Source organism: Bos taurus, chromosome X (assembly GCF_002263795.3).
Source record: "Bos taurus isolate L1 Dominette 01449 registration number 42190680 breed Hereford chromosome X, ARS-UCD2.0, whole genome shotgun sequence".
Classification (NCBI taxonomy): Eukaryota; Metazoa; Chordata; class Mammalia; order Artiodactyla; family Bovidae; genus Bos; species Bos taurus.
The window spans coordinates 138,511,803-138,537,954 of NC_037357.1; the positions used below are offsets into that span (position 1 = coordinate 138,511,803).

Sequence of the window (26,152 nt, forward strand, 5' to 3'; positions counted from 1 at the left end):
GGTGAGGGGGCCCGGATACTTCCCCACCGCCCGACCCCCGCACCAGCCCCTCCAGCTTCCTCCAGCCGGCCGTGTGTGCGCGGGGCCCCAGCGGTTCGCCCCACCGGCGTGGACGAGTCGTGCCCACCCGGGCCGCGGCGCCATGCGGAGCCGAGAGGAGGGCTGAGCGCGCGGCGGCGGCGCGGCCAGGGTCCCCCGCGCCCCGTCTCCCCGGGGTGGGGCAGGGTGGGGCTGGGCCGAGGCGTGCTCTCGGGGAAGGCTCTCGGCGACGGGAATAAAAGGGCGCCGCGCTGGGAAGCCGAGCCGCTCGCCTCGCCCCCCGGGCAGCAGGACATGGCCCCGGCCGACCCCCGGCGGTGACTCGCGCGCCCCGGCCCGGTGAATGCTCTGGGCGCACCGCTCCGGTGGGTCGCGGCTTCCGACGAACAGGTGAGGACTGAGGGCTGCCTGGGCGCCCCCGGCGGTTGCTGGGGAGGTGGGGGCGGGGGGGCCTGCTCTGTCTGCAAGGGGTGGAGAGAGTTGGAAAGGGGACCGGTATTGCATTGGGGGGAGCAGGGGGCGAGGGCAAAGAAGACTTCTGGAAATGTTTCCTGGCGCTCTTTTAAGGGTACAGCTACCATCCAGAAAGAGCTTTCCTGGTGGCTCAGCTGGTAAAAGAATCAGCCCGCCATGCGGGAGATCTGGGTTCGATCCCTGGGTGGGGAAGATCCTCCTGGAGAAGGAAATGGCAACCCACTCCAGTATCTGGCCTGGAGAATTCCGTGGGGTCGCCAAGAGTCGGACACGACTGAGCGACTAAGCACAGCACAGCACCATCCAGCACAGAAGCTGACGGAAATCATCCCGGAAGATGCACAGACTAGGTCTAAGGTCCCCTTTCCAAAGTGGCCTCTCTCTCCTCCATCCCTGGTTTCCTGGGGACCCCCCGACAAGACCCTCAAGTGTAACCGGCTGCGCTCCTGCGTTGGTGGCGAGGGGCAAGTCACAGTTGCGGGGCCGTCTCCCCAATTTCTCCAGATCCCTAAGACTCTCCACCGCTAACCCCCGCCCACCTCCTCCTTTTGCCCTGCAAAGTGGGGAGACGCAAAGCAACCCCCTTCCTCTGCCGGGGGACGGGGGTGTGGGTGGGTGGGTGGGTGGGGTCTCTGATCCGCGCGCAAGCTGAGGAAGTCAATAGTTTGGGGGAGAGACGCCCTTTGGTGTCCGAGTCTCCGGCGTCGGAGACCCTCGGGGTAACCCGAGCCGCGCTCCGGGAAAGCTCGTTCGTGAAGTCACGGCGCAGCCTGCCCGGGCGCGCCCGGAGCGCGCGCTGGAAGCCGGCCAGGGGCGCAAGGCCGCGCGTCCGGCCCCTCCATAGTCTACCCCGCCGGGTGGACGCCCGCCGACTGCCTCGCGCCCCGAGTCCAGCTTCCCGGGGGTCGCCGGGCGTGCCCGGAGATCGTGCAGACTCAGGGAGGCTTCTCCGCGAGGCCTCGGGATTGGGGTTCAAAGGGGAGCGGGGGCGCGTCCCTGCGGTCTTCTGGCGGGGGGGGGGGGGGCCTGGGTAGAAAGCCGAGCGCCGGGGACGAGCTCCGCCTGCGGGGGGCATGAGCCCGTGTGGAGGGTCAAGCGCGCGGGTGAGGGGCCTGGAGAACCGAAAAACGCTCTGCAGAAGCCGGTCGGTTCCAAGGCGGAGAGGAGGCGCCTGGGCTCGGTGTTTGCAAAGCTGCTTGCACCGTCAGCTCTTTAGGAGCAGCTGAAAAACGAAACGCGTAAGGGCTTCAGAAAACGTCTGTTCCCAGGGCCCCTAAAGGGCGAGAAACGCTGTGCATGCATCTGGGGTGTCCCTACAGCCCGGGAGCAAATAAAGAGTGTTTATGATCAGAAGTCGGAGTTGGCAACCGTGGGGAACCGGCGCATTTCTCTATCCGTGTTTCTCCACCTTCCCTGTGTTGTTACTTACTGATCCATAAACTTCATGCAAGAGTTGCCGAAAGTGTGATTTGATGAAGGCATGACTGATGCATGAAGAAATAGTCACTGACTTTCTAAAGGAGGTAGCGGCTGATGCAAGCTAATATTTTATCTGATCTTTTCCTTCCTTTTTTCTCTTTCCCTATTTTCCCTTATGATCTCCCTTCTTTCCTATCCTTTATACTTCCTTCCCCCCCCCCCCCCTCCTTTTTTTTTTTGGTCTTACTGACGTTTTTTTGTTTGCCTCAAGATTCTTCATCAGGCTATTCCTTGCCTCTGTCTCTCATGGCACATTTTTCAGACATTTCTCCAAATTTGCTCCCTGGTAAAGAATAATGTTTTTCCCTCTCAACATTTCGGTTCTTCCAAGGGAGGAAAAAAAAATTAAGGAGAGGAGACAAACCCACATACAATGGAATACATTCTGCTTTAGTGAACATCTCTATAAGCCCTTGAAGATGGTATGAGTAAAACTTTAAGGAATGCCATTAAAAGAAGGAAATACTTCTGGTCCTAATGGATTTCCTGAGAAGCTTGTTATTCAGTTATATACAGTATGTAACGGCTCGAGATAAACATCGGAGGTGGATAGATAACAGTTACTTTTATGACTTGAAACATGTTTCAAATAATGTGGGTGTTAGCCGCTCAGTCCTGTCTGACTCTCTGCGACACCATGGTCTATAGCCCACCAGGCTCATCTGTCCATGGAATTTCTCATCGCTATATATAAGCACAAATATATATATATACACATTCATACAAGTATATACTTGTGGGTATATATACATTGTTGTTTAGTTGGGTAAGTCATGTCCAGCTCTTTTGTGACCCCTGGACTGTAGCCCGCCAGGCTCCTCTGTCCATGGAATTCTCCAGGCAAGAATACTGGAGTGGGTTGCCATTTTCTCCTCCAGGGGATCTTCTTGACCCAGGGATTGAACCCTGTGTCTCCTGACTTTCCTTCATTGGCAGGCAGGTTCTTTACCACTGAGTCACCTGGCAAGCCCTTATAAATACATTTATACAAATACATATTTACATATACATATATTTGTATATTTGTGTATATATATAAATTTTTACAAATGCATACTTATGCATATAGGACTTCCCTGGTGGCTCAAACAGTAAAGAATCTGCCTGCAGTGCAGGAGATCTGGGTTTGATCCCTGAGTCAGGAAGATTCCCTGGAGAAGGAAATGGGAACCCGTCCCAGTAGTCTTGGCTGGAGAATCCCATGGACAGAGGAGCCTGGCAGGCTACAGTCCATGGGGTTGCAAAGAATCGGACATGACTGAGTGACTAACCCTTTCCTTTCAGCTTTCATACTTTTATACAAATATATGTTTGTATATATACACCCATTTGTGTATTTGTCGGTATGTACAGGGCTTCCCTGGTAGCTCAGCTAATAAAGAATCCGCCTGCAATGCAGGAGACCCTGGTTGGCTTCCTGGATCAGGAAAATCCCCTGGAGAAGGGATAGCCTACCCACTCCAGCCTTCTTGGGCTTCCCTGGTGATTCAGCTGGTAAAGAACCTGCCTGCAATGCGGGAGACCTGGGTTGGATCCCTGAGTTGGGACGATCCCCCTGGAGAAGGGAACAGCTACCCACTCCACTGGGCCTGTCAAATTCATATCCTCCCTTAAAACACAGCGACATTTCCAAGTTGTAATATCAATGTCAAGAGTGAAGGCTGTATTCTACAGTTGCATTAAACTGAGTGGCAAACGACAATTGAAAAAAAATCTTAAAGTTTGTGTTGCTCCACGCACATGCTTTGCGTCATTCAGACGCCCCATGGTGACGCCTTGGGAAGCTTAGCGTCGTGAGGCACAGTGCAGGTAAAACCAGCTGGCAGTACGGAAGGGCTGTCTGACACCTGGCTTTGTGTGGTTCCCCGACAGGTGTGCCGGGATGGCCCACCCGGACGAGATGCCGATGACATGGGCGCGATGGCGGGCCCTCTCCATGGTGCTGATTCTGCTCTGGGGACGCCCCCACGTGGCACTGGCCTGCCCCCACCCCTGCGCCTGCTACGTCCCCAGCGAAGTCCACTGCACGTTCCGCTCCTTGGCTTCCGTGCCCGCTGGGATCTCTCCACATGTGGAAAGAATCAATCTGGGGTTTGTACCACATTCCTTCTGAGCCATCTCAGCCTCCTCGCGAGCGGGCGGGCGGGTTTCGTGTACGGGTGTGTGAGCACATATGTGACGGTGAGTGTGTATTCGTGTGTGCGTCACTGTGTCTTGCATGATGTGGGCCTAATCAACAGGACATTTATAACTCTACTAAATGTGGTCCTTTGGGGCTAGTATCTGACTTAATCCATCAGCACGAGTCTCTGTCACAAAGCTTGATTATGAGCCATCAGAGACAGCTTCGGCTCCTTGATACATTTCCATTGTTAACAATTCTTTAATGCACTGCAGATGCAAAATATATGATGCATGCATAAATATACTAATAGCGTTTAAATAGATTTCAGCAGTTATTACAAAACGATAAATAGAATGAGTGAGACATCTTCGACTCTGTAAATTATCAGTATGACGCAATCGTGACTTTGATGAAATAAGAGTTCTTTCAGGTTTTGCCTATTTAAAATATTGATGTCTTTTAAACAGTTTTTTTTTTTAATGTATTTATTTATGTGGCTGCATCAGGCCTCAGTTTCAACATACAGAATCTTTAGTTGTGTGACGCCAACTCTTAGTTGAGGCATATGGGATCTAGTTCCCAGACCAGGGATTGAACTTGGGCCCCCTGCATTGGGAGGAGCATGAAGTATTAACCACTGGACCATCAGAAAGTGAAAGTGTTAGTTGCTCAGTCCTGTCCGACTCTCTGCAACCCTATGGACTGTAGCCCACCAAGCTCCTCTGCCCCTGGGGATTCTCCAGGCAAGAATGCTGGAGTGGGTTGCCATGCCCTCCTCCAGAGGATCTTCCCAAGCCAGGGATCAAACCCCCGTCTCTTACATCTCCTGCATTGGCAGGTGGGTTCTTTTCCACTGGCACCACCTGGGACCACCAGGGAAGTCCTCTAAACAGATATTTTAGTGCTGCATTTCGGGTAGAACTTTTACATTTCAATTTTCTTCTATACCCATATGTACTTTCTATACCTAAGTGTCCATTTCCGTGAATTATAGGTACTCATAAAATTTTCATACGAAACCATCATTTGCACAATTCTAATAGTAAACAATCATTTGGAGTTCTTCAGCAAAATATGCTAGCTACTTCCTACCACCTATAAAACAACAAAACTATTTAGGGTTTGATGAACAGACGTATTAGTAAGACAAAGTGACCAGTAAGACAAAGTCCTCTTCGAGTACAGAGCCTTGAAAATTCTTGCCTTTATCGATTAGAAGCTCCAGTAAAAGAGTGAAGGAATGGGCAGTAAGAGAGTGAGATAAACACTTCAAAAATCTATAGCAATGGACCATGAAATAGCTCTCTCTCAAAAAAAAAAAAAAAAGCTTGGCAAACTTGACTGTCTGAAAAAAAAAAAAAAAATCTAACCACGATGATGATCACTCCACAGGGAAAAGACGTTGGCTTTGCCAGAAGAGAGAATAGTAACCATTTCCTTTTTATAATCGTTAAATCGTTTGACAATTTTAAAACCAGTTTCCTTTTCACAGTCCTCCGATTTATGCAGAAGAGGAACTAAAGCTGCTTTGAATCGGGTAGAACGGGCGCTCCGAGTTTGTAGAAAGGAAAACAGAGTTGATCTGCGATCACTCTTGTCTCTTGGGCTTCCCCAGTGGCTCAGCGGTAAAGAATCTGCCTGCAGTGCAGGAAACGCAGGAGACGCAGGTTCATTCCCTGGGTCAGGAAGATCCCCTGGAGGAGGGCAGGACAACCCACTCCAGTATTCTTGCCTGAAGAGTCCCACGGGCAGAGGAGCCTGGTGGGCTATAGTCCATAGAGTTGCAAAGAGTGGGACAACAACTTAGCGACCGAGCATGCAAAGACTTTGCCATTGGAAGCAAAGACAGATATCAAAATGACTCTTTTTCCTACTTCCGCCAACAGTATCTTGAGATGGTCTCATGTAATATTCAGTTCAGTCATGTCCGACTCTTTACAACCCCATGAACCGCAGCACGCCAGGCCTCCCTGTCCATCACTAACTCATGTCCATTGAGTCGGTGATGCCATCCAACCATCTCATGCTCTGTCGTCCCCTTCTCCTCCCGCCTTCAATCTTTCCCATCATCAGGGTCTTTTCTAGTGAGTCAGCTCTTCGATTCAGGTGGCCAAAGGATTGGAGTTTCAGCTTGAGCATCAGTCCTTCCAAGGAAGAGAAATAAACAAGACAAGGACTAGTTTCATGGCACCAACACATAATACTTCCATCTGGCTTAAGGTGTAACTTGATTCAGCGTACCATGTTTCTATTGTCTGATTCATGTTGATGTATGGCAGTAACCAATACAACATTGTAAAGCAATTATCCTCCAACTGAAAATTAAAAAGAAAAATTAAGTACATGTAGTAGAAGAATATCACTCATAATGTCACAGCACTGTTTCTGGATAGTGTTAGTTGCTCAGTCATGTCCAACTGTTGTGACCCCGTGGACTGTAGCCCTCCAGGATCCTCTGTCCATGGGATTCTCCAGGCAGCAATACCAGACTGCGTTGTCATTCCCTTCTCTAGGGGATCTTCCCCACCTGGGGATCAAACCTGGGTCTCCTGCACTGGATGTGGCTTCTTTACCATCTGAGCCACCAGGGAAGTCCAGCCTCAAAGGAGATAACGAGGCTGGCATGGTGCGTAATTTTGTTGGGAAAAAAGCAAAAGAGAAAACAGCAGTGTCTACTGCAGATAGAACTCAGGGTCTGAGTTGCCTGTCAGCAGTTCTGCAAAGGGTTGAAAACCCTTGGGGAATGACCGATTATTGGCAGAGCGCTCCTGATTTTCATTCCCACACAGATGTTTTTTTAGGGTTCTCATTCAGCATTGAAAGAAAAAGAGTGGCTCTTTCCTGTTTTGAAAGAAAGAGTTGTTCTTTCCTGTTGGGACAGCCCCAAAGATTTTTTTTTTTTTTTCAGAAATGACTTTCCATTTTTTTCTATTCTAGGTTTAATAGCATACAGGCTTTGTCGGAAACGTCGTTCACTGGACTGACGAAGCTGGAGCTCCTCATGATCCATGGAAATGACATCCCCAGCATCCCCGACGGGGCTCTGAGAGACCTCATTTCGCTCCAGGTAAACCAGGCGTGGTGGTTTCCCAGGTGGTTCAGTGGTAAAGAATCTGCCTGCCAATGCATGAGACACTGTTTCGATCCCTGGGTCGGGAAGATCCCCTGGGGGAAGAAATGGCAACCCACTCCAGTGTTCTTGCCTGGAGAATCCCATGGACAGGGGAACCTGGTGGGCTGCAGTCCATGGGGTCATAGAGTCGGTCACAACTTAGCTACTAAAACCAACCAAACTGGGCATATATGACCAGCACTAATTGCAACCTCTACCACCAGCCGTGGAGAAGGAAAACTTTAAAATCCTCCTTCACAGTGAATGAAAAGGCCACTTTTTCTAAACATGAAAAACGAGCTTCATGTCTTTCCTTCCCAGACCTTTGTTCTGCTTTCTGTTCCTGTCTGTGGTGTTTTCTTTTATTTAAATTATAAACAGGGCTTCCCTTGTGGCTCAGCTGGTAAAGAATCCACCTGCAATGCAGAAGACCCCGGTTCAATCCCTGGGTTGGGAATGTTCCCTGGAGAAGGGATAGGCTACCCCATTCCAGTGTTCTTGGGCTTCCCTCGTGGCTCAGCTGGTAAAGAATCTGCCTGCAATGTGGGAGACCTGGGTTCGATCCCTGGGTTGGGAATGTTCCCTGGAGAAGGAAAAGGCTATCCCACGACTGAGCAACATTTTCCACTTCCGGTGCAACATTTTCCACTTCCAGTGCAACATTTTCCACTTCCGGTGCAACATTTTCCACTTCCGGTGCAACATTTTCCACTTCCGGTCTTTGTAGGTTTTCAAGTTCAGCTACAATAAGCTTCGCGTCATCACGGGCGAGACCCTGCAGGGGCTGTGGAACCTGGTGAGGCTGCACATGGACCACAACCAGATCGAGTTCATCCACCCGGAAGCATTCAGGGGCTTAACCTCCCTGAGGCTCCTCCACTTAGAGGGGAACCTGCTTCGCCAGCTGCACCCCGCCACATTCTCCACCTTCGCCTTCCTGGACTACTTCAGGCTCTCCACCGTGAGACACCTCTACCTGGCCGAGAACGCCATCAGCACTCTCCCCACCGGCATGCTGCAGAACATGCCGCTTCTAGAGAACCTCTACCTGCATGGCAATCCGTGGGCCTGTGACTGTGACATGACCTGGTTTCTGCAGTGGGACGCCAAAACCAAAGGTAGGAACCGCACAGGCGGCTCAGACGGTCAAGAATCCACCTGCAGTGCGGGAGACCTGCTTTCGATCCCTGGGTCAGGAAAATTCCCCTGGAGGAGGAAAGGGCAGCCCACTCCAGTCTTCTTGCCTGGAGAATCCCCATGGAAAGAGGAGCCTGGTGGGTCTACAGTCCATGGGGTCGCAAAGAGTCAGACACGACTAAAGCGACTTGGCACAGATAAATACAGAAAAGCCGCAAGACGTTTAGCAGGGAGAAAAATATAGTTTGATTCTGTAGACATGAGTTTGAGGAGCATTTGTACCATTTGATGGGCTTGTCAAGTCGGGCGTCGGTGTGCCTCTCCTAGGATGGGTTTGGAATGGAGAAGCATAGACAGGACTCATCGGTGGCCAGTAGACGGTAATTGAAACCACCTGCGTGGGCGAGACCCTCAATGACAGGGCAGGGCAAGAAGGGAGGGGTCTCAGACCGAGTCCAGGAATAGTTCATCCATAATGAGTTGGGCAGAGAAACACTGATAGTGTCAGCGTTGGCCAGAGTAGGACAAAATTCTGGAAGATTGAGTGTCCAGGAAGCCAAGAGTAAGAATGTGAATCCAAAAAAGAAAATACTGCCTGAAATGAAAAATTGTTTCAAGAGAAAATGTAGTTATGAAAGGTCAATGTGACACGGCCCGTGCCAAGAGTTGGTTCTTAAGTGTTAGCCATTCAGTTGTGTCTAACTCTTTGCAACCCTGTGGAGTGTAGCCCGCCAGGCTCCTCTGTCCATGGGATTCTCCAGGCAAGAAGACTGGAGTGGGTTGCCATTTCCTCCTCCAGGGGATCTTCCTGACTCAGAGATCGAACCCCAGTCTCCTGCATTGCAGGCGGATTCTTTACTATCTGAGCCACCAGGAAAGCCCCACAGTTGGTTCTAGGACCTGGAAATACATTCATGGGTTTCAGAGACTTACATAGGTTCTCCTGGACCTTCATAAAAGGAAAATTGCATCATATGTATGAAGAGAGATTCTTTGTCAACTTAAAAATGTCTTTTCCTTGCTGCATGTGGGATCTAGTTCCCTGACCAGGGATGGAACCCAGGCCCCCTGTGTTGGGAGCACAGAGTCTTAGCCACTGGACCACCAGGAAGTCCCTAACAATATCTTTTTAAAAAGTACTCCCTGTCAAGAACCTCCCAGACCCTGGTTAGTTATCACACATGAGGTTAAATGGATTTAAGCTGCTAGGTGACATCACGGATACCAGGTAGATAAAATCTTGAATCTTGGCTGAGATGCACCCAGGTGATAAAAATGCAAACACAGGGTTCATCCTCTGTCCATTCTTCGGGTCGTTGACTTAGCACATGTTTGTCTGCTGCTGTGTTTCAGGGGTCCTGAAGTGTAAGAAGGACAAAGCGTACGAAGGAGGTCAGCTCTGTTCCACGTGCTTCAGTCCCAAGAAGTGGCACGGACAGGAGCTTCAGAAGCTGCGGGATGTCCGCTGTCAGAAGCCTTCGATCGAGTCCCCGCTGAGACAGAACCGGAGCCGGAGTAGTGAGGACGATCAGGACGAAGACGAGGGTGCTGACCATCCCTTCTCCCCAGACGGGTTCCAGTTCCCTGCGTGGAACGTGTCCGTGAACATGAGCGACGAGCACGGAAACACGGTCCACCTGGTCTGTGACATCAAGAAGCCCACCGACGTGTACAGGCTGCACTTGAACCAGACGGACCCCCAGGAAATAGAGATCAATGCCACGGTCGCCTTAGACTTTGAGTGTCCCATGACGCGACAGAACTACGAGAAGCTCTGGAAGCTGATTGCCTACTACAGCGAGGTCCCTGTGAAGCTCCACCGGGAACCGGCACTCGGCAAAGACCCCAGGCTCGGCTACCAGTACAGGCAAGATGCGGACGACGACAGCACGCTGTACTACACAGGCGTCAGGGCCCACGTCCTCGCCGAGCCAGAGTGGGTCACGCAGCCGTCCATAGAGCTGCAGCTCAACCGGCGTCTGAGCTCAGCCAAACTGGTGGTGCTGTCGTATTCGTCTCGGCACGCCCTGGTCATGTCCGCCAAGGACGCGAGGCTGTCTCCTAGCAGAAGCTGGGTTATGATTGAGCCCGGCAGAGCCGTGCAGAGAGCCCAGACTGTCCTGGAGGGGAGCGCCTGCCAACTGAGCTGCAACGTGAGGGCCTCCGAGAGCCCCTCCATCTCCTGGGTGCTCCCGGACGGGTCTGTCGTGAAAGCACCGATGGAAGACCGTGACGGCAGGTTCTCCGTCCTCACCAGCGGCTGGCTGAAGATCAGGTCGACGCAGCCGTCGGACGCTGGTCTGTACCAGTGCATCGCTCGGGTGAGGGATGAGACAGACCGGATGCTCTACAGGGTCCTGGTACAGCCGCCGGTCATTCAGCCTCCCGACGCATATACAGTAACCATTCAGAAGAACCCAGGGGAGCCTGTGACACTGCCTTGCCAGGCACTGGCTGTACCGGAAGCCCAGATCAGCTGGATCCTTCCAAACAAAAGGATGCTGAACGCAATGGCCAACGCCTCACATGCCTACGTGCTGGCCGACGGCACCCTTTCCATCCCCAAGGTTCAAGGCAGCGACAGTGGTTACTACAGATGTGTGGCTGTCAACCAGCGAGGGTCGGATCATTTTACGGTGGGGGTCCAGGTGAGCAAGAAGGGGTCCCGTGGGTCTCCGAAAAGACGCGGACGCCCGGGAGGCAGGACTCTTTCTGGAGGGCGAGGCGGGATCGTGGAGGATGAAGGCGGATCCGGCATGGGAGATGAAGAGAACACATCGAAGACGGTCCTCCACCCACAGGACCAAGAGGCGTTAATCCGAGCAACGGATGACGCCAGCGGTGGGGGTAAGAAGACCAGGAAAGGGCGCAGAAAGCTGAAACCCTGGAAGCACCCCACCAAGGAGCCGGAGACCAACGTTGCCGAAGGCCGCAGAGTTTTCGAGTCCAGGCGGAGGGTAAACGTGGCCAAGAAGCAGATTAATCCAGAGCGCTGGGCAGATATCTTAGCCAGAGTCCGTGGGAGAAGTCTCCCTAAGGGAACGGAAGGACCGCAGGTCATCACAGTCCGCGCACCTTCACTGATGAGGCAGGAAGTGACTTCACCTCTGCCTGCCGTCGCTCCCGGCTCAGTATCGCCCGTGCAGACCACAAGCAGTTCAGAAGAATCGTCGGGAGATATGTTCGTGTTTGGCGAGGAAGAGCAGGCTTCCAGTGCTGTCTCCTCCCCTAGGACCATTCCGCTCCAACCTGGCCATGACGGAGTCGTTCATAGCGAACCCAGAGTGACAGGCACTCGCTCGGAAGAATTTATTGATGAGGACTCTTCTGAGAAGACCGTGGGTGCAACTCCCACTGAAGTTGACTCCAACCAGACCCCAGCCACGACACTGGCATCTGTACTTTATGAATCTTCTACTCTGCAGACCCTGGAAATGGAACACAAAGAGCCCACTGAGGAAAATGTAGCCACAGACAGCTGGTCCACCCTCCATGTTGGGTCCGTGCCAGAGGCCACATCCCCTGAGGATGAATCTCCGATGGACGCCGTACCTTTGGCTGAGTCTGAGACTGTGACCTACTTTTACCCCGATCTGGGGACAAATTCACAACCAGCTGAGAAGACCGTGAAAGAACAGGCCTCCACACGCTTCACACCAACTCCCGCCTCGTGGGTTGCCGAGGCTAGGACGTCTGAGCCGCTTGAAGACCCCACCTTAGGGGACCCCAGCATCCCAGTTGAAACTCACCTCCAGGAACAGACAGACAGCCCGCAGCTTGTGGAAACTGGTTTAAGCACTCCAGGCCACCCACTGACTCCTGAGGGCATGAAGGAGACTTCTCAGACACTTCAGGAAGAGGGTACGCTAGAGACGCACCCCACAGACTCCAGAAGCATCAAGGGAAATGGGCAAGCCGTACACCTGACCACCCCGCTTGACTCGACACTAGAAGTGGTGAACAGCGTCACTGACTTTCAGCATCCCAGGGAGTCCATGCCTGGCGTTGTGTTTGGCAAGGACATGACCACGGCACCAGTGACCACGCCAGCCCAAAAGGACACTTCACCGTCGGCGCTGACCACTCATCCTTCTCGAAAGAGGCCCAACGGGAGGAGGCGATTCCGACCCCACAAATTCCGACACCGCCATAAACAGACCCCGCATACGACGTTTGCCCCGACAGATGCTTTCTCGCCTCCACCGACCCAAGTCCCCGAAGCGAAGACTCCAAGCCTTCAAGTGGCAAGTTCTCTGGTTCCTACGACCTGGGTTAACAGTGCCGTAGGTACCGCCGGACGCTTGGACACGGAGGAGCATGCCGAATCCGTATCCAGGGGCAGCCCACACAGGAAACAGGGCAAGAAACGCAACAGACACCGATACATCACTTCCACCCTGAGCTCTGCAGCTTCCGTGTCCAAGCCCAGCTTTTCTCCAGAAGATAAGCATAGAATCTCTTTTCCCCTCAGTTCCCAAGCTGCGCTTTCCCCTACGACCGTCTCTTTCACCACTGGAGACCCACGGGAGATAACCGGCATGGGAGCTTATAGCACAGCCAGCATCAGCAAAACATATTCAGCTTCTGACAGATTCCAAGAGACTGTTCCAGTCACACGCGAGCCTGCGTCAGACGGACAGGAAACGAAGAACCATGGTGTCACAGACCTCAGGGACTATCAAACCCACGGTCTGGTCCCTGGAGACTCAGTCACCCATGCGGCATCACCTTCTGTGGCCGAGGTCTCCCCTGCGAGAGGATTTAAGGAGGTGTCTCTGACGTCTCCCTTTCCAAAAACGACAAGCTGGGATCCCCCAGGGGCAACCCAGCTTGGAGTGGAACACACAGACCCACCTGTTACCAGCCCTTCGGAAGCTCTTACAGAATCACCCTCTGTGAGAGAGTCAGCGGATCTAGGTGAGTTTTCGCCTTCAGCGGCGGTCTCTACGCTGTTTCAACCCCAACGTGCGGCTCCTTCAACGACTCTCCCCGTCCTAAAAGTAGAGGCATCCTCGAGTCTGGCGGAAACCACCGTCCGTGATCAGGGAGGCCGTGAAACCACTCACACTACTGTCCGTTCTGAAATCGGACCCCAGAGTCGCGTGTCCACTCCCACCCCACTGGAGGAGCCAGAATCGCCATTCCCACCCACGACTCTGATGTCTTCCACAGAGACCACTGCAGAGCCCACACCACCTCTTCCTTCAGGGACGTCCCCAGCCTGGAAAGCTTCCAAACACCATGTCACCTTCCATTACGTGGGGACCCCAGAAACCAAAGCGCCTTCTGTGAATAACGAAGTAACTCAACATTTATCGAAGGCACACCAGTTATCCACGCCCTCTTCCAAGCAGGACAGATTTACCTTGACTCCAGAGGAGGCATTAAGAAAGGAAGCGTTTGATGGTACAATGAAAAACATGCTTCCCCATGTTCCAGACAGTCCAGATGAGGCTGGGAGGGTCCCGGTTTTCCACCAACCAGCCAGAGTTCCCGCCACACCAATCCCACCGAGAGGAACCATGAGACCCCCGCACACGGTCACACAAAGCCCCTTCAGATACTCGGTCACCTTCCAGCCCCCTCGTCACCTGACCCGCAAACCGGGAGTCACTGCGTACCCGTCGAGGGTTTGGCCAGAGGGCAGGCACGCCACGACTCCGAGATCACCCAGTTATCCGACGACTCCTGTGGTGGTTTTGTGGCCTGGTTCCAAACCTAGCGTTCCTGGTACGGTGACCGGCCAAGGAGCTGACCGATTCCAGGGCAACTCCAGATCGTTTGCAAATAACCACCTGCCCGATCTAAGAAGAGACCCCGTGGGCAAGCTTCCGAATTCAAGAGCGCCTCCTCTTCCCGGTGGAAGATTCCCTTTCTTTATCAACAGGACCCTGTCTTTCCCCCAGTTGGGAGGTACTCCGAAACCTCAGGGACCCAGCTCTCCAGCCCCAGCGTTGAGAGACAGAAAGGTCAACGTAGGTCCCCACACTCGGATCCACTCTCAGAGCATCTTCCACATGGACCTGGGGCCCCCAGCGCCTCCCATCTTGCACCCCCCCAGGACCACAGCACCCCCGTCCATGAACGTACAGACCATCCCCCCGGGCTCCTCCACCCGGAGCTCTGTCCCTTTCACGACGTCTTCCGTCCCACCCTCCAGAAGCTTCCATCACGGCAGCACAAAGCTCTTCTCTGCCGGAGGGCTGCCTGCGTCCAAATTCTGGACGCTCGGGGAAAAGCCACAGATCGTCACCAAATCCCCGCAGTCCGTGACCGTCACCGTGGAGACAGACGTCACGTTCCCCTGTGAGGCCACGGGGAAGCCCAAGCCCTTTGTGACTTGGACCAAGCTGTCCACAGGTAGGGCGTTTACACGTCAGGCGTTCCAAGTGGGGCTGGTAGGTGGGGAAGGGGGAGTTCCTTGAGTATAAGAAGTCCACGTAGAAGCAGAGACTGTCAGAAGAGGACAATGGGTAGGTGTGATGGGAAACGACTCCAGACAATCTATCCATGGGTGTATCCCTTTACAGAGACGGGGGAGTGAGAAATGAACAAGGGTGTGAGGTGTTTTTTTTTTTTTTTTAAAGCAGCCGTGGAAACACGTAGCATTCCCTAGCCGGGACTTAGGGCTTCCCAGGGGCGCTCGGAAGTAAAGAATCTGCCTGCCTTTGCGGGAGACGCGAGTTCCATCCGTAAGTCGGGAAGATCCCCTGGAGAAGGGCATGGCAACCCACTCCAGTATTCTTGCCTGGAGAAACCCACAGACAGAGGAGGCTGGCTGGCTATAGTCCACAAGGTCGCAAAGCATCAGATGTGACTTACTGACTAAATGACGACAAACTGAGGCTTAGAAATGTTCCGCACAGGAACCTCTTGCCTTATCCCTCTGAGATTCAGTGCAGAAGTCATCCGCAAACCACGAGGGGCTTGCAGGAAGGGAGGGGAGTGAGGGGAAGTCCCCTGCATCCTCCCACTGGCTTGGAAGGTCGCTGGAGTTTGGTCTCAGCTCGGCGGGCCTTGGTTTTCTTTGAACCTGGAGCTGTGATTTCAATGAGTCAGCCCCGTCTGCCATCACTGAGCACCCTACACGGGGCGGCTGGAGCAGCCAACTTATTTTCTGACCGTTTGGGAGGTTGGGAGTCCAAGATCCTGGTTACAGCGGGGCTAAGTCCTCCTGAATCCTCTTTAGCGTATCAGCGGCCGTCTTCTCACGTGATCATCTGTCTGTATGTCTGATGTTCCCATCTCCTCTTTTTATCAGAACCCCGGCCGTATGGGATCAGGACACACCCTCATAGACCTCATTTTCTACCTTCATCCCCTCTTTAAAGACCATCTCCAAGCACAGCCACATTCTGAGCTTCTAGGGGTGGGGGTGGGGGTCCCAACTCCAACGTAGGAATTGATGGTGGAAGGACAAAATTCAGCCCATATAACAAGGGTCCGTATGACGCTCTCTACTTGGCAGGCCGGGGTGCTGCAAAGACCGCTTTGCTTCCTCCGAAACGACCCATCTGCTTGGATGTCCAAACAGATTCTAGGTGACATGAGGAATTAAACGTGATGATCGCCCCTCTAGGTCATTGCCGAGCACCAGGCTGAGCTACTTGTGTTATTTAGAAGCTTCCCAGTCACTGTCTGTATTGTACACATGTAGGGTATATATGTCAGTGTTCCTCTCTTGGTTCATCCCACTCCACAAATCTGCGTCTCTTATTTCGGCCCTGCAGTCTCCGTGAACATACCTCCCTTTTCCTCTTTGTCTTTCCATCTCTCTCAAGCACAGCTGTGTCCTTCAGGCTTGGATTCTGTTCAGAAGGTTGGGGTTGTTTTTTTTTTTTTTCCCCCTCCATCTGCCATGTGGATAACCCAGGAAGTGACCGATGCTGTTACACTAGAGACAGCTGTACATTCTCTGCTGATCTCACGCATGTTAGATGTTTTCCAGTCGTGAGAAGAGGCTCTGGACGCAGGCAGATTACTGACATCTTTGAAGGCTCCATGCCGGACGCCAAACGCTTCCCTAATGATTTAATGAGGAATTTGCTGGAGGAAGCGAGTTGGGGACACCGCGGGGTTTTTCGTTCTGAAAGGACTCTGCCTCGGATGGAAGGCGTGTCCCTCCACTGAAGAGACCCCATTTGCATTCATTCTTAGCGTCCTCTGTACCTTGTTCCATCGTAGAGTATCCCTGGACCACACCCCCTCCCGAGACCATCATGTATCTTCCTCTACCTGACTGGGATTCTGCTGCTTAGCACCAGCTTTTCCTTTGGAGAAGGGCACAGCAACCCACTCCAGTATTCTTGCCTGGAGAATCCCCATGGACAGAGGAGCCTGGTGGGATACAGTCCAGGGCGGGTCACAAAGTCAGACACGACTGAGCGACTAACACTTTTCCTAGTTAGCTCCAGTTTTTGTTGTTTTTTTTTAATTGGAATATAATTGCTTTACATAATGCTGTGTTGGTTTCTGCTATACAATAACGTGAATCAGCTAAAAGTATCCATATATGCGCTCCCTCTTGAGCCTCCCTCCCAGGCCCCATCCCCCTGTCTAGGTCATCAGAGAGCCCCGAGCTGAGCTCCCTGGGCTATACCCCAGCTTCCCTCTGTCTGTTTCACACACGGTCGTGTGTATATTCCAGTGCTGCTTTCCCGACTCACGCTACCTTCTCCTTCCCCCACTGTGTCCACCTGTCCCTCCTCTACATCTGCGCCTGTATTCCTGCCCTGTAGACAGGTTCATCAGGACCGTCTTTCCAGATTCCATATGTAGGCGTTAATAGTACAATATCTGATTTTCTCTTTCTGACCTCCTTCACTCTACCACAGACTCTAGTTTCCTCCGCATCACGGCGACAGACTCAGCTTTGTTCCTTTTCATGGCTGAGTAATATTCCATTGTGTGGGTACCACATGTTATTGCTCCATTCCTCTGTGGATGGACACTGAGGTTGCTTCTGTGTCATGGTTCCTATGAACAGTGCTGCGTGAACACCAGGGTGCATGTGTAACGGCTTCCCTGGTGGCTCGGTTGGTAAAGAATCTGCCTGCAATACGGGAGACCCCAGTTCGATTCCTGGGTTGGGAACGTCCCCTGGAGAAGGAAATGGCAACCCACTCCAGTGTCCTTGCCTGGAGAATCCCATAGACAGAGGAGCCTGGTGGGCTTTACAGTCCATGGGGTTGTAAAGAGCCCCTGGAGAAAGGATAGGCTACCCACTCCAGTATTCTTGGGCTTTCCTGGTGGCTCAGCTGGTAAAGAATCCACCTGCAGTGTGGGAGACCTGGGTTCAATCCCTGGGGTTGAGAAGATCCCCTGGAGAGGGGAAAGGCTACCCACTCCAGTCTTCTGGCCTGGACAATTCTTTGGACTTTATAGTCCACGGGGTCCCAAAGAGTCAGACACCACTGAGTGACTTTCACTTTCTGACTTACTTTACTCTGCATGACAGACTCTAGGTTCATCCATCTCTCTACAAAGGACTCAATTTCGTTCCTTTTCATGGCTGAGTAATATTCCTGTGTGTGTGTGTGTGTGTGTGTGTGTACCACATCTTCTTTATCCATTCATCTGTCGATGGACACTCAGGTTGCTTCCGTGTCATCACTGTAAACAGAGCTGCAGTGAACGCTGTGGTATGTGTATTTTTTGTTTTTGTTTTGTTATGGTTTTCTCAGGGTATACGCCCAGGAGTGAGATTGCTGTATCGTGTGTTAGTTCTATGTTTCGTTTTTTAAGGAGTCTCCATGCTCTTGTCCATTGTGATTGTATCAGCTTCCATTCACACGAACAGTGCAAGAGGCTTCCCTTCTCTCCACACCCTCTACGGGATTTATCATTTGTCAGTTCAGTTCAGTTTAGTTGCTCAGTCGTGTCCAACTCGTTGCAACCCCATGGACTGCCCCACATTTTGAGTGGGAAAGGAATAGATGGCGTAGTGCTAAGTCGTATTCAAGTCTCTGTGACACCAAACAGCAAACGCAAAAAGACCCACCCCCCAGTACCTCCACAATCGCATGCGTCCTGGAGGGGTGGGTCTTTTGCTCTTTGCTGTGTGGACATAAAGAGGAGAAATCAGTCAATTAAAGGGCTTCGCAGGTGGCTTACTGGTAAAAAACCTACCTGCCAGTGCAGAAGACTCCAGTTCGATCCCTGGGTGGAGAAGATCCCCTGGTGAAGGGCCTGGCAACCCAACTCCAGTATTCTTGCCTGGAGAATCCCACAGACAGAGGAGCCTGGCAGGCTACAGTCCACGGGGTCACAGAGAGTCGGACATGACTGACGCAACTTAGGACACACACACACATGAGAAGATGAGAGCAAGTCCTGGGGATTTGGGGCCTTTTGCTTTTTTTGCTGTTTGGACATGAAGAGGAGAATCAGATTAAAGGGTTTCCCCGATGGCTCAGTGGGAATGAACACAGCTGCCACTGCAGGAGACTCAGGTTCAATCCCTACATCTGGAAAATCCCCCGGAGGAAGGAAATGGCAACCCTCTCCAGTGTTCCTGCCTGGAAGAATCCCACGCACCGAGGAACCTGGCGGGCTACAGTCCTGTGGGGGGGGGGGGGGGCGTCGCAAAGGGTTGGACACTACTTAGCACCTGGGCAGCTGCAACGCACAGATCCATTAACTAATAATCTTTATTCCATCCTTGTGGAAAGGGCTCGGTGTGCATCGCACCTGATGGCAGGTGTCTTTTGAGTTCCAGGTGCTCTGATGACCCCCAACACCAGACTGCAGCGGTTCGAGGTCCTGAAGAACGGCACGTTCGTCATCCGGAGCGTCCAGGTGCAGGACCGCGGGCAGTACGTGTGTACGGCCAAAAACCTGCACGGCGCCGACCGCATGGTGGTCCTCCTGGCGGTCACGGCGCAGCAGCCCCAGATCCTGGCCTCCCACTACAAGGATGTCACCGTCTACCTGGGCGACACCATCGCCATGGAGTGTCTGGCCAAGGGGACCCCGGTGCCGCAGATCTCCTGGGTCTTCCCCGACGGGCGCGTGTGGCAGACGGTGTCCCCCGTGGAGGGCAGGGTCACGCTGCACGAGAACCGGACGCTGAGCATCAAGGAGGCGTCCTTCCAAGACAGGGGCGTCTACAAGTGCGTGGCGAGCAACGCGGCGGGCGCCGACAGCCTGGCCATCCGCCTGCACGTAGCGGCCCTGCCCCCGGTCATCCACCAGGAGAAGGCGGAGAACATCTCGCTGCCGCCCGGCCTCAGCATCCACATCCACTGCACGGCCCGCGCCGCGCCCCTGCCCAGCGTGCGCTGGGTGCTCCGCGACGGCACCCAGATCCGCCCCTCGCAGTTCGTCCACGGCAACCTCTTCGTCTTCCCCAACGGGACCCTCTACATCCGCAACTTGGCGCCCCAGGACAGCGGGCGCTATGAGTGCGTGGCCGCCAACCTGGTGGGCTCGGCACGCCGGACCGTGCAGCTCACGGTACAGCGCGCGGCCGCCAACGCGCGCATCACCGGCACCTCCCCGCAGAGGACCGACGTCCGCTACGGGGGGACCCTCCGCCTGGACTGCAGCGCCTCCGGGGACCCCTGGCCGCGCATCGTCTGGAGGCTGCCGTCCAAGCGGATGATCGACGCGCTTTTCAGGTACGTACGTACGGGGGCGCTCCAGACTCGCCATCATTCCCCCGGCACCTCCACGAGCTCCCGGGGACACCTCCGCGTGCCTCCGCGGGCACTTACCTGCACCTCCCCTTGGAGTTTTCTTCTTGGGGCACCTCCCTCCGTCTCCCGTTGAAATTTTGTTGTTCAGTCGCTCAGTCGTCTCCGACTCTTTGCGACCCCATGGACCATAGCACTCCAGGCCTCCCTGTCCATCACCAACTCCCGGAGTTTACTCAAACTCATGTCCATCGAGTCTGTGATGCCATCCAACCATCTCATCCTCTGTCGTCCCCTTCTCCTCCCGCCTTCAGTCTTTCCCAGCATCAGGGTCTTTTCCAATGATTGGGATCTGGGGAGACACCTTTTTGTGGGGTCGGTACAGGCAAGGGAATGAATGGGCTTCCCTGGTAGCTCAATTGGTGAAAAATCCACCTGCAATACAGGACAGACCCTGATTCAATTCCTGGGTGGGGAAGATCCACTGGAGAAGGGATAGGCTACCCACTCCAGTATTCTTGTGCTTCCCTGGTGGCTCAGATGGTAAAGAGTCCATCTGCAATGCAGGGGACCTGGGTTCGATCCCCTAGGTCGGGCAGATACCCTAGAAGGGTGTGACAACCCAGTTCAGAGTTCTTGCCTGGAGAATCCCACAGACGGAAGAGCTTGGCAGGTTTCAGTCCATGGGGTTGCAGAGTTGGATAAAACTGAGCGACTCAACAGCAACAACACAGGAATAGATAAAAACCGTTTGCCTTCTTTTTCTATAATCGGATTTCAACAAAGCACATAGAAGCTCCAGATGTTATGTTAAAATGTATCAGCAGCAGAAGGAAAGGAGGGGAAAAGGAAAATTGAAAGGCATGGTGACAGCACACAGGTCGCACGTTTGGAATTCTTAAAGTTCATTTCAGCTGCAAGGAAATGCACCTTGCCTTGTTGCCCTGTCTTCGAGCCCCAGATGTATGAATCTCGAGCAACGGGTCTCAACCAAGGGGGATTTTGTCTCCAGGGGACTCTGGGCAATTTTGGGAGACATTTTTGGTTGATGTGACTTCAGGAGTGGGGGAACGGGGCTCCCGGCACGTGGTGGGTGGAGACCAGGGCTGCTGCTCCACACCCTGTGGTACCCAGGATGCCCCACATCAGAGAGTCGTCCAGTCCAGGTGTCAGTAGGGCTAAGGCTGAGAAACCCTCAGCTAGCACCAGAGACTTTCTAATTATCTATCTATCCATCCATCCATGCATACATACATCTATCCATCTATCCATCCATCCATCCATCCATCCATCCATCTATTCACCCATCTATCCATCTACCCATCCATCCATCCATACATACATACATCTATCCATCTATCCATACATACATAAATCCATCTACCCATCCATCCATACATATATCCGTCTATCCATACATACATACATCTATCCATACATATATCCATACATATATACATCTATCTCTCCACCCATCCATCCATCCATCTCTCCATCCATCCATCTATCCACCCATCCATCCATCCAAACATACATGTGTCTATCCATCCATTCATCCATCCATCCATCATCCATGCATCCATCCACCCATCCATCATCCATCCATCCATACATACATCTATCAATCTATGCATACATACATACATCTGTCCATCCATCCATCATCCATCCGTCCATCCATCCATCTCTCCACCCACCCATCCATCCATCTACCCATCCATCCATCCATCCATCTATCTATCCACACATACATCTATCCATCTATACATACATACATACATCTATCCATGCATCCATCTACCCATCTATACATACATACATACATCTATCTATCCATCCATTTTCTGTTTATCCGTCCATCCATCCATCCATCTACCCATCCATCCCTCCATACATACGTCTATGTATCCATACATTCACGTATCTATCCATCTACCCATGCATACATATATCCATCCATCCATCCATATGTGTGTCTATCCATCCATCCATCCAAATGTCTGTCTACCCATCCATCTATCCATCCATCCATCTATCTATCTATAGCTGTGGTTCTCAACCAGGGATGAGGAGGCCCTCAGGGGACATTTGACAATATCCAGAGACATTTCTGGTTGTCACAACTTGGTGGGGGGTGCTCCTGGACCTGGTGAGTGGAGACCAGGGATGCTCCTCCACATCCCACAGTGCAGAGGACGCCCCACATCAGAGAGTGGGGAGAAACCCAGGCTGAGAAACCCTGACCTAGCTTAAGTGGCTGTCTATCTATTCATCTGTCCATCCAACTGTGCATACATCTATCTCTCTGTCCATCAATGCATACATACATACATCTATGCATTCATCCATCCATGCATCTGTCTATCCATCCATACATGCATACATCTATCCACCCATTATCTATCCATCCATCTATCCATCCCTCCATCCATCATCCATCCCTCCATCTATCCATCCATCCATCCATCTATCCATCTATCCATCTATCTATCTATAGCTATGGTTCTCAACCAGGGATGACAAGGCCCTCAGGGGACATCTGACAATATACAGAGACATTTCTGGTTGCCACAACTTGGCGGGGGGTGCTCCTGGACCCATTGAGTGGAGACCAGGGCTGCTCCTCCACACCCCACAGTGCAGAGGATGCCCCACATCAGAGAGTGGGGAGAAACCCAGGCTGAGAAACCCTGACCTAGCTTAAGTGGCTGTCTAATTATCTATTCATCCATCCCTCTATCCATCCAACCATGCATACATCTATCTATTTGTCCATCCATGCATACATACATACATATATGCATCCATCCATCCATGCATCTGTCTATCCATACATACATGCATACATCTATCCATCTGTCTATCCATCCATCCCTCCATCCCTCCATCTATCCATCCATCCATCCATCTGTCTATTTATCCATCCATCCATCTATTCATCTGTCAATCTACCCATCCATCAATCTATCTACCCATCTATCCATCTATCCATCCATCCATCATCCATCCCTCCTTCCATCCATCTATCTATTCATCCATGCATCCATGCATCCATGCTACTGTTTAATTAGTATAGATCAGGAGAGCTGCCCCAAACCCCACCGTGGACAGTCATCCAGCCCCTGATAGTAGTGCTGAAGCTGCAAAATCCTGGGCTGCTGCTGCTGCTGCTAAGTCCCTTCAGTTGTGTCCAACTCTGTGAGACCTCATAGATGGCAGCCCACCAGGCTCCCCAGTCCCTGGGATTCTGTAGGCAAGAACACTGGAGTGGGTTGCCATTTCCTTCTCCAATGCAGGAAAATGAACAGTGAAAGTGAAGTCACTCAGTCGTGTCGGACCTCAGCTACCCTATGGACTGCAGCCTTCCAAGCTCCTCCGTCCATGGGATTTTCCAGGCAAGAGTACTGGAGTGGGGTGCCATTGCCTTCTCGAAATCCTGGGCTGGTTCCTCCCAAAGCCACCGTCTCTTTATTCAGTGTTTCAAGCTGCAGAGGAGAGAGACAGTGGTTGGCAGCAGGGAGGCAAAGCCACACCCATGACACCATGTTGAAACCCCCCACTTCCCCGGCTCTTCAGCCTCCAGAGCTGGGCAGCTCGGTGTGGGTTCCTCTCTGGGGACAGGACCAAAAAAAACAGCGTCCAGGGTTCTGCGCAGCCACCCAGTCTCCTTCCAGTGCAGGAAAAGGTTGCTGTCGCATCCTCCCAGCCTGTGTATTTTAACTTCAGGCGGCTGGGTGGTACCTCGTGAACTTTTGCACAGTCGATCCGGAATACCACGTACCCAGTTTTCCCAGAATATCTTCCAGCTGGGCCGGTGTCCTGCCACGCGGAGGCCTGTTTTCCATTGACGTTGGCAAGGCTGAGGCAAGTGTTGAACGGACGCTGAGATGAAGGATGGTCATTCCAGCGTCGACGGGGGCCGTCCTACAGCTTCTGGCTGTAAATCATAAACGGCGGTCTCTGTAGCTTCGTTATTCCTAGCTTCTGGCTAATTACCTTCTCAGAAAAAAAGTGTCATTAAACAGCCCATGGGAGTTTTATAAAAGAGCGGGCTCTCTGCCCTGCCTACATGCTGGGATTGTTTAAAAAACACAGCTATTGGACTTTGGCGTCTTGAAGCCAAGTCTCCCGTGCGGTGGAGCCAGGCGCCTTTTTCAGGCTTGCCCTGGTGATTCTGATTGTGACCAAGGCTAGGATTTGCTGCCATAGGTATTTCTAAATGTTTTTCAGACGTGTGCTACTGTATACGTTTCTGGAGTCCGACCCCAAGACACATTAAAACATCTTTGTCTTCTCCCCTGCCATCCAGTGACCGACGAATTCACGTAGACCTGACTCTCTTTCTCACGGCCAGCAAAACAGTGTTTTTAGTCCTTGTCAATAGGTGCTTATGGCTCAGTTGGTAAAGAATCTCTCTGCAGTGCAGAAGACCTGGGTTCAGTTCCTGGGTCGGGAAGATCCCCTGGAGAAGGGGCATGGCAACCCACTCCAGTCTTGCCTGAGGAATCCCAAGGACAGAGGAGCCTGGCGGGGCTACAGTCCATGGGGTGGCAAAGAGTCAGACACGACTTAGTGACTAAACCACCACACTAGGTGCTTTGATGAACAATAATCAGGTGACTCAGTGGTTAAGAATCTGCCTGCCAATGCAGGAGATGAGGGTTCGATCCCTGGGTCAGGAGGATCCCCTGGAGAGGGAAATGGCAACCCGCTCCAGTATTCTTGCCTGGAGAATCCCATGGAGAGAGGGGCCTGGTGGGCTACAGTCCATGGTGTCTCTAAGGAGTCAGCCATGACTTAACAACAGCAGCAATGACGTTATCAGGTTGAATTCCATCACAGGCATTTTTTTTTTTAAATTAACCATTCCATACATGCTATGAGATGATGCAGTGTACAGGAAATATTTAGGGATGAATGTTCAAGTTCCCCCTACAGAAGCCAGAATGGTCATTTATAAGTAATTGAGATGTTGGACACTTTTAAAGTAGCAACTTCCCAAATGTCTTAACCCGTTATTCAAAGCATTAGCTTTGCACTGCTGGAGGAGATGCCAATATATATTTATAAAAATGTCCTGTACCTAGGGTAGGTATTTCTTTCTTTCTGTGTTACCCCTTTATGCTGAAAACCTTTTTTTCTTATATAACTCAGCAGCATGTGAATATAGGTCTACTGCATGGGGAAATGGCATGTCAGCATAGGGGAGTTCGAGCTGGTGAGGGTCTGTAAGCTTTAGTGGAGACGGAAATGGCAACCCACTCCAGTATTCTTGTCTGGAAAACCCCATGGACAGAGGAGTCTAGCAGGCTACAGTCTTTGGGGGTTGCAAATAGTCAGACACGACTGAACCACTGAGCACGTTGACATTGACACATTCTAGAGAAGAAACTGGTAGATCAACAGCACCAAGTTCTGAAGCATCCTACCTTAGCGTTGAAACTCTTCAGATCACCACACCTCCGTGATCCTCGGTGTCGCCGCTTGCTTCCTGTTTGCCTCACAGTTCAGTCCAGCAGCATGAGAACTGTCAAGGGTAGAAATCGTCCATAAAGTGCTTTCTTTAGGAAAAATTTCACCTCTTCCTAAGGTTAATGCATATTCATTCTGTCTGTGACTGTAGCATTTGATCTGATTTTATCATTACCCTAAGCACCGCACTGGCCAGCATGCAAATATTTGATCCATACATACACCCCCACACTAACAGGCTTGATGTCATAGGCTGCATTTCACATCTTTGAATCCGTGGCCGGGCCAGCCAGAGGGCAGGCTCCACCGGGAAGTTCTTATTCATGGTAAATTAATTGCTTCTGTGTTTGGGTACTGTCCCCTCTCGGCTGTAAAAACCATCTGACGTTTTGAGTGGCAGCCTTGTGTACTGGTGGAGTTTCTCTGGTGACTCAGCAGTAGAGAATCCGCCTTCCAGTGCAGGAGATGCGAGTTGGATCCCTGGGTGGGGAAGATCCCCTGGAGAAAGGGCATGGCAACCCATTCGAGTGTTCTTACCTGGAGAATCCCATGGAGTAGGCGACTCAGTGGTAAAGAATCCGCCTGTGATGCAGGAGAGGTGGGTTCGATTTCCAGGTGGGGAAGATCCCCTGGAGAAGGGGCATGGCAACCCCCTCCAGTCTTCTTGCCTGGAGAATCCCA

General features: G+C 52.2%; 1 protein-coding gene across 2 annotated transcripts in view; it reads left to right on the forward strand.

Annotated features, from left to right (window-relative positions):
- Positions 1-341: 341 nt before the first annotated feature.
- The window catches only part of MXRA5 (matrix remodeling associated 5), a 29,554-nt gene continuing 3,743 nt past the window's right edge, over positions 342-26,152 (forward strand). Inside the window, exons 1-6 of one of the 2 annotated variants that reach the window (XM_059883930.1) lie at positions 342-429; positions 3,865-4,083; positions 7,055-7,184; positions 7,957-8,347; positions 9,720-14,726; positions 19,078-19,984. In XM_059883930.1, the coding sequence (XP_059739913.1) occupies positions 383-429; positions 3,865-4,083; positions 7,055-7,184; positions 7,957-8,347; positions 9,720-14,726; positions 19,078-19,984 (6,701 nt within the window). In that variant the 5' untranslated portion in view covers positions 342-382. The remainder of the gene's footprint in view (positions 430-3,864; positions 4,084-7,054; positions 7,185-7,956; positions 8,348-9,719; positions 14,727-19,077; positions 19,985-26,152) is intronic. The other variant, XM_059883931.1, reaches the window with a different exon arrangement.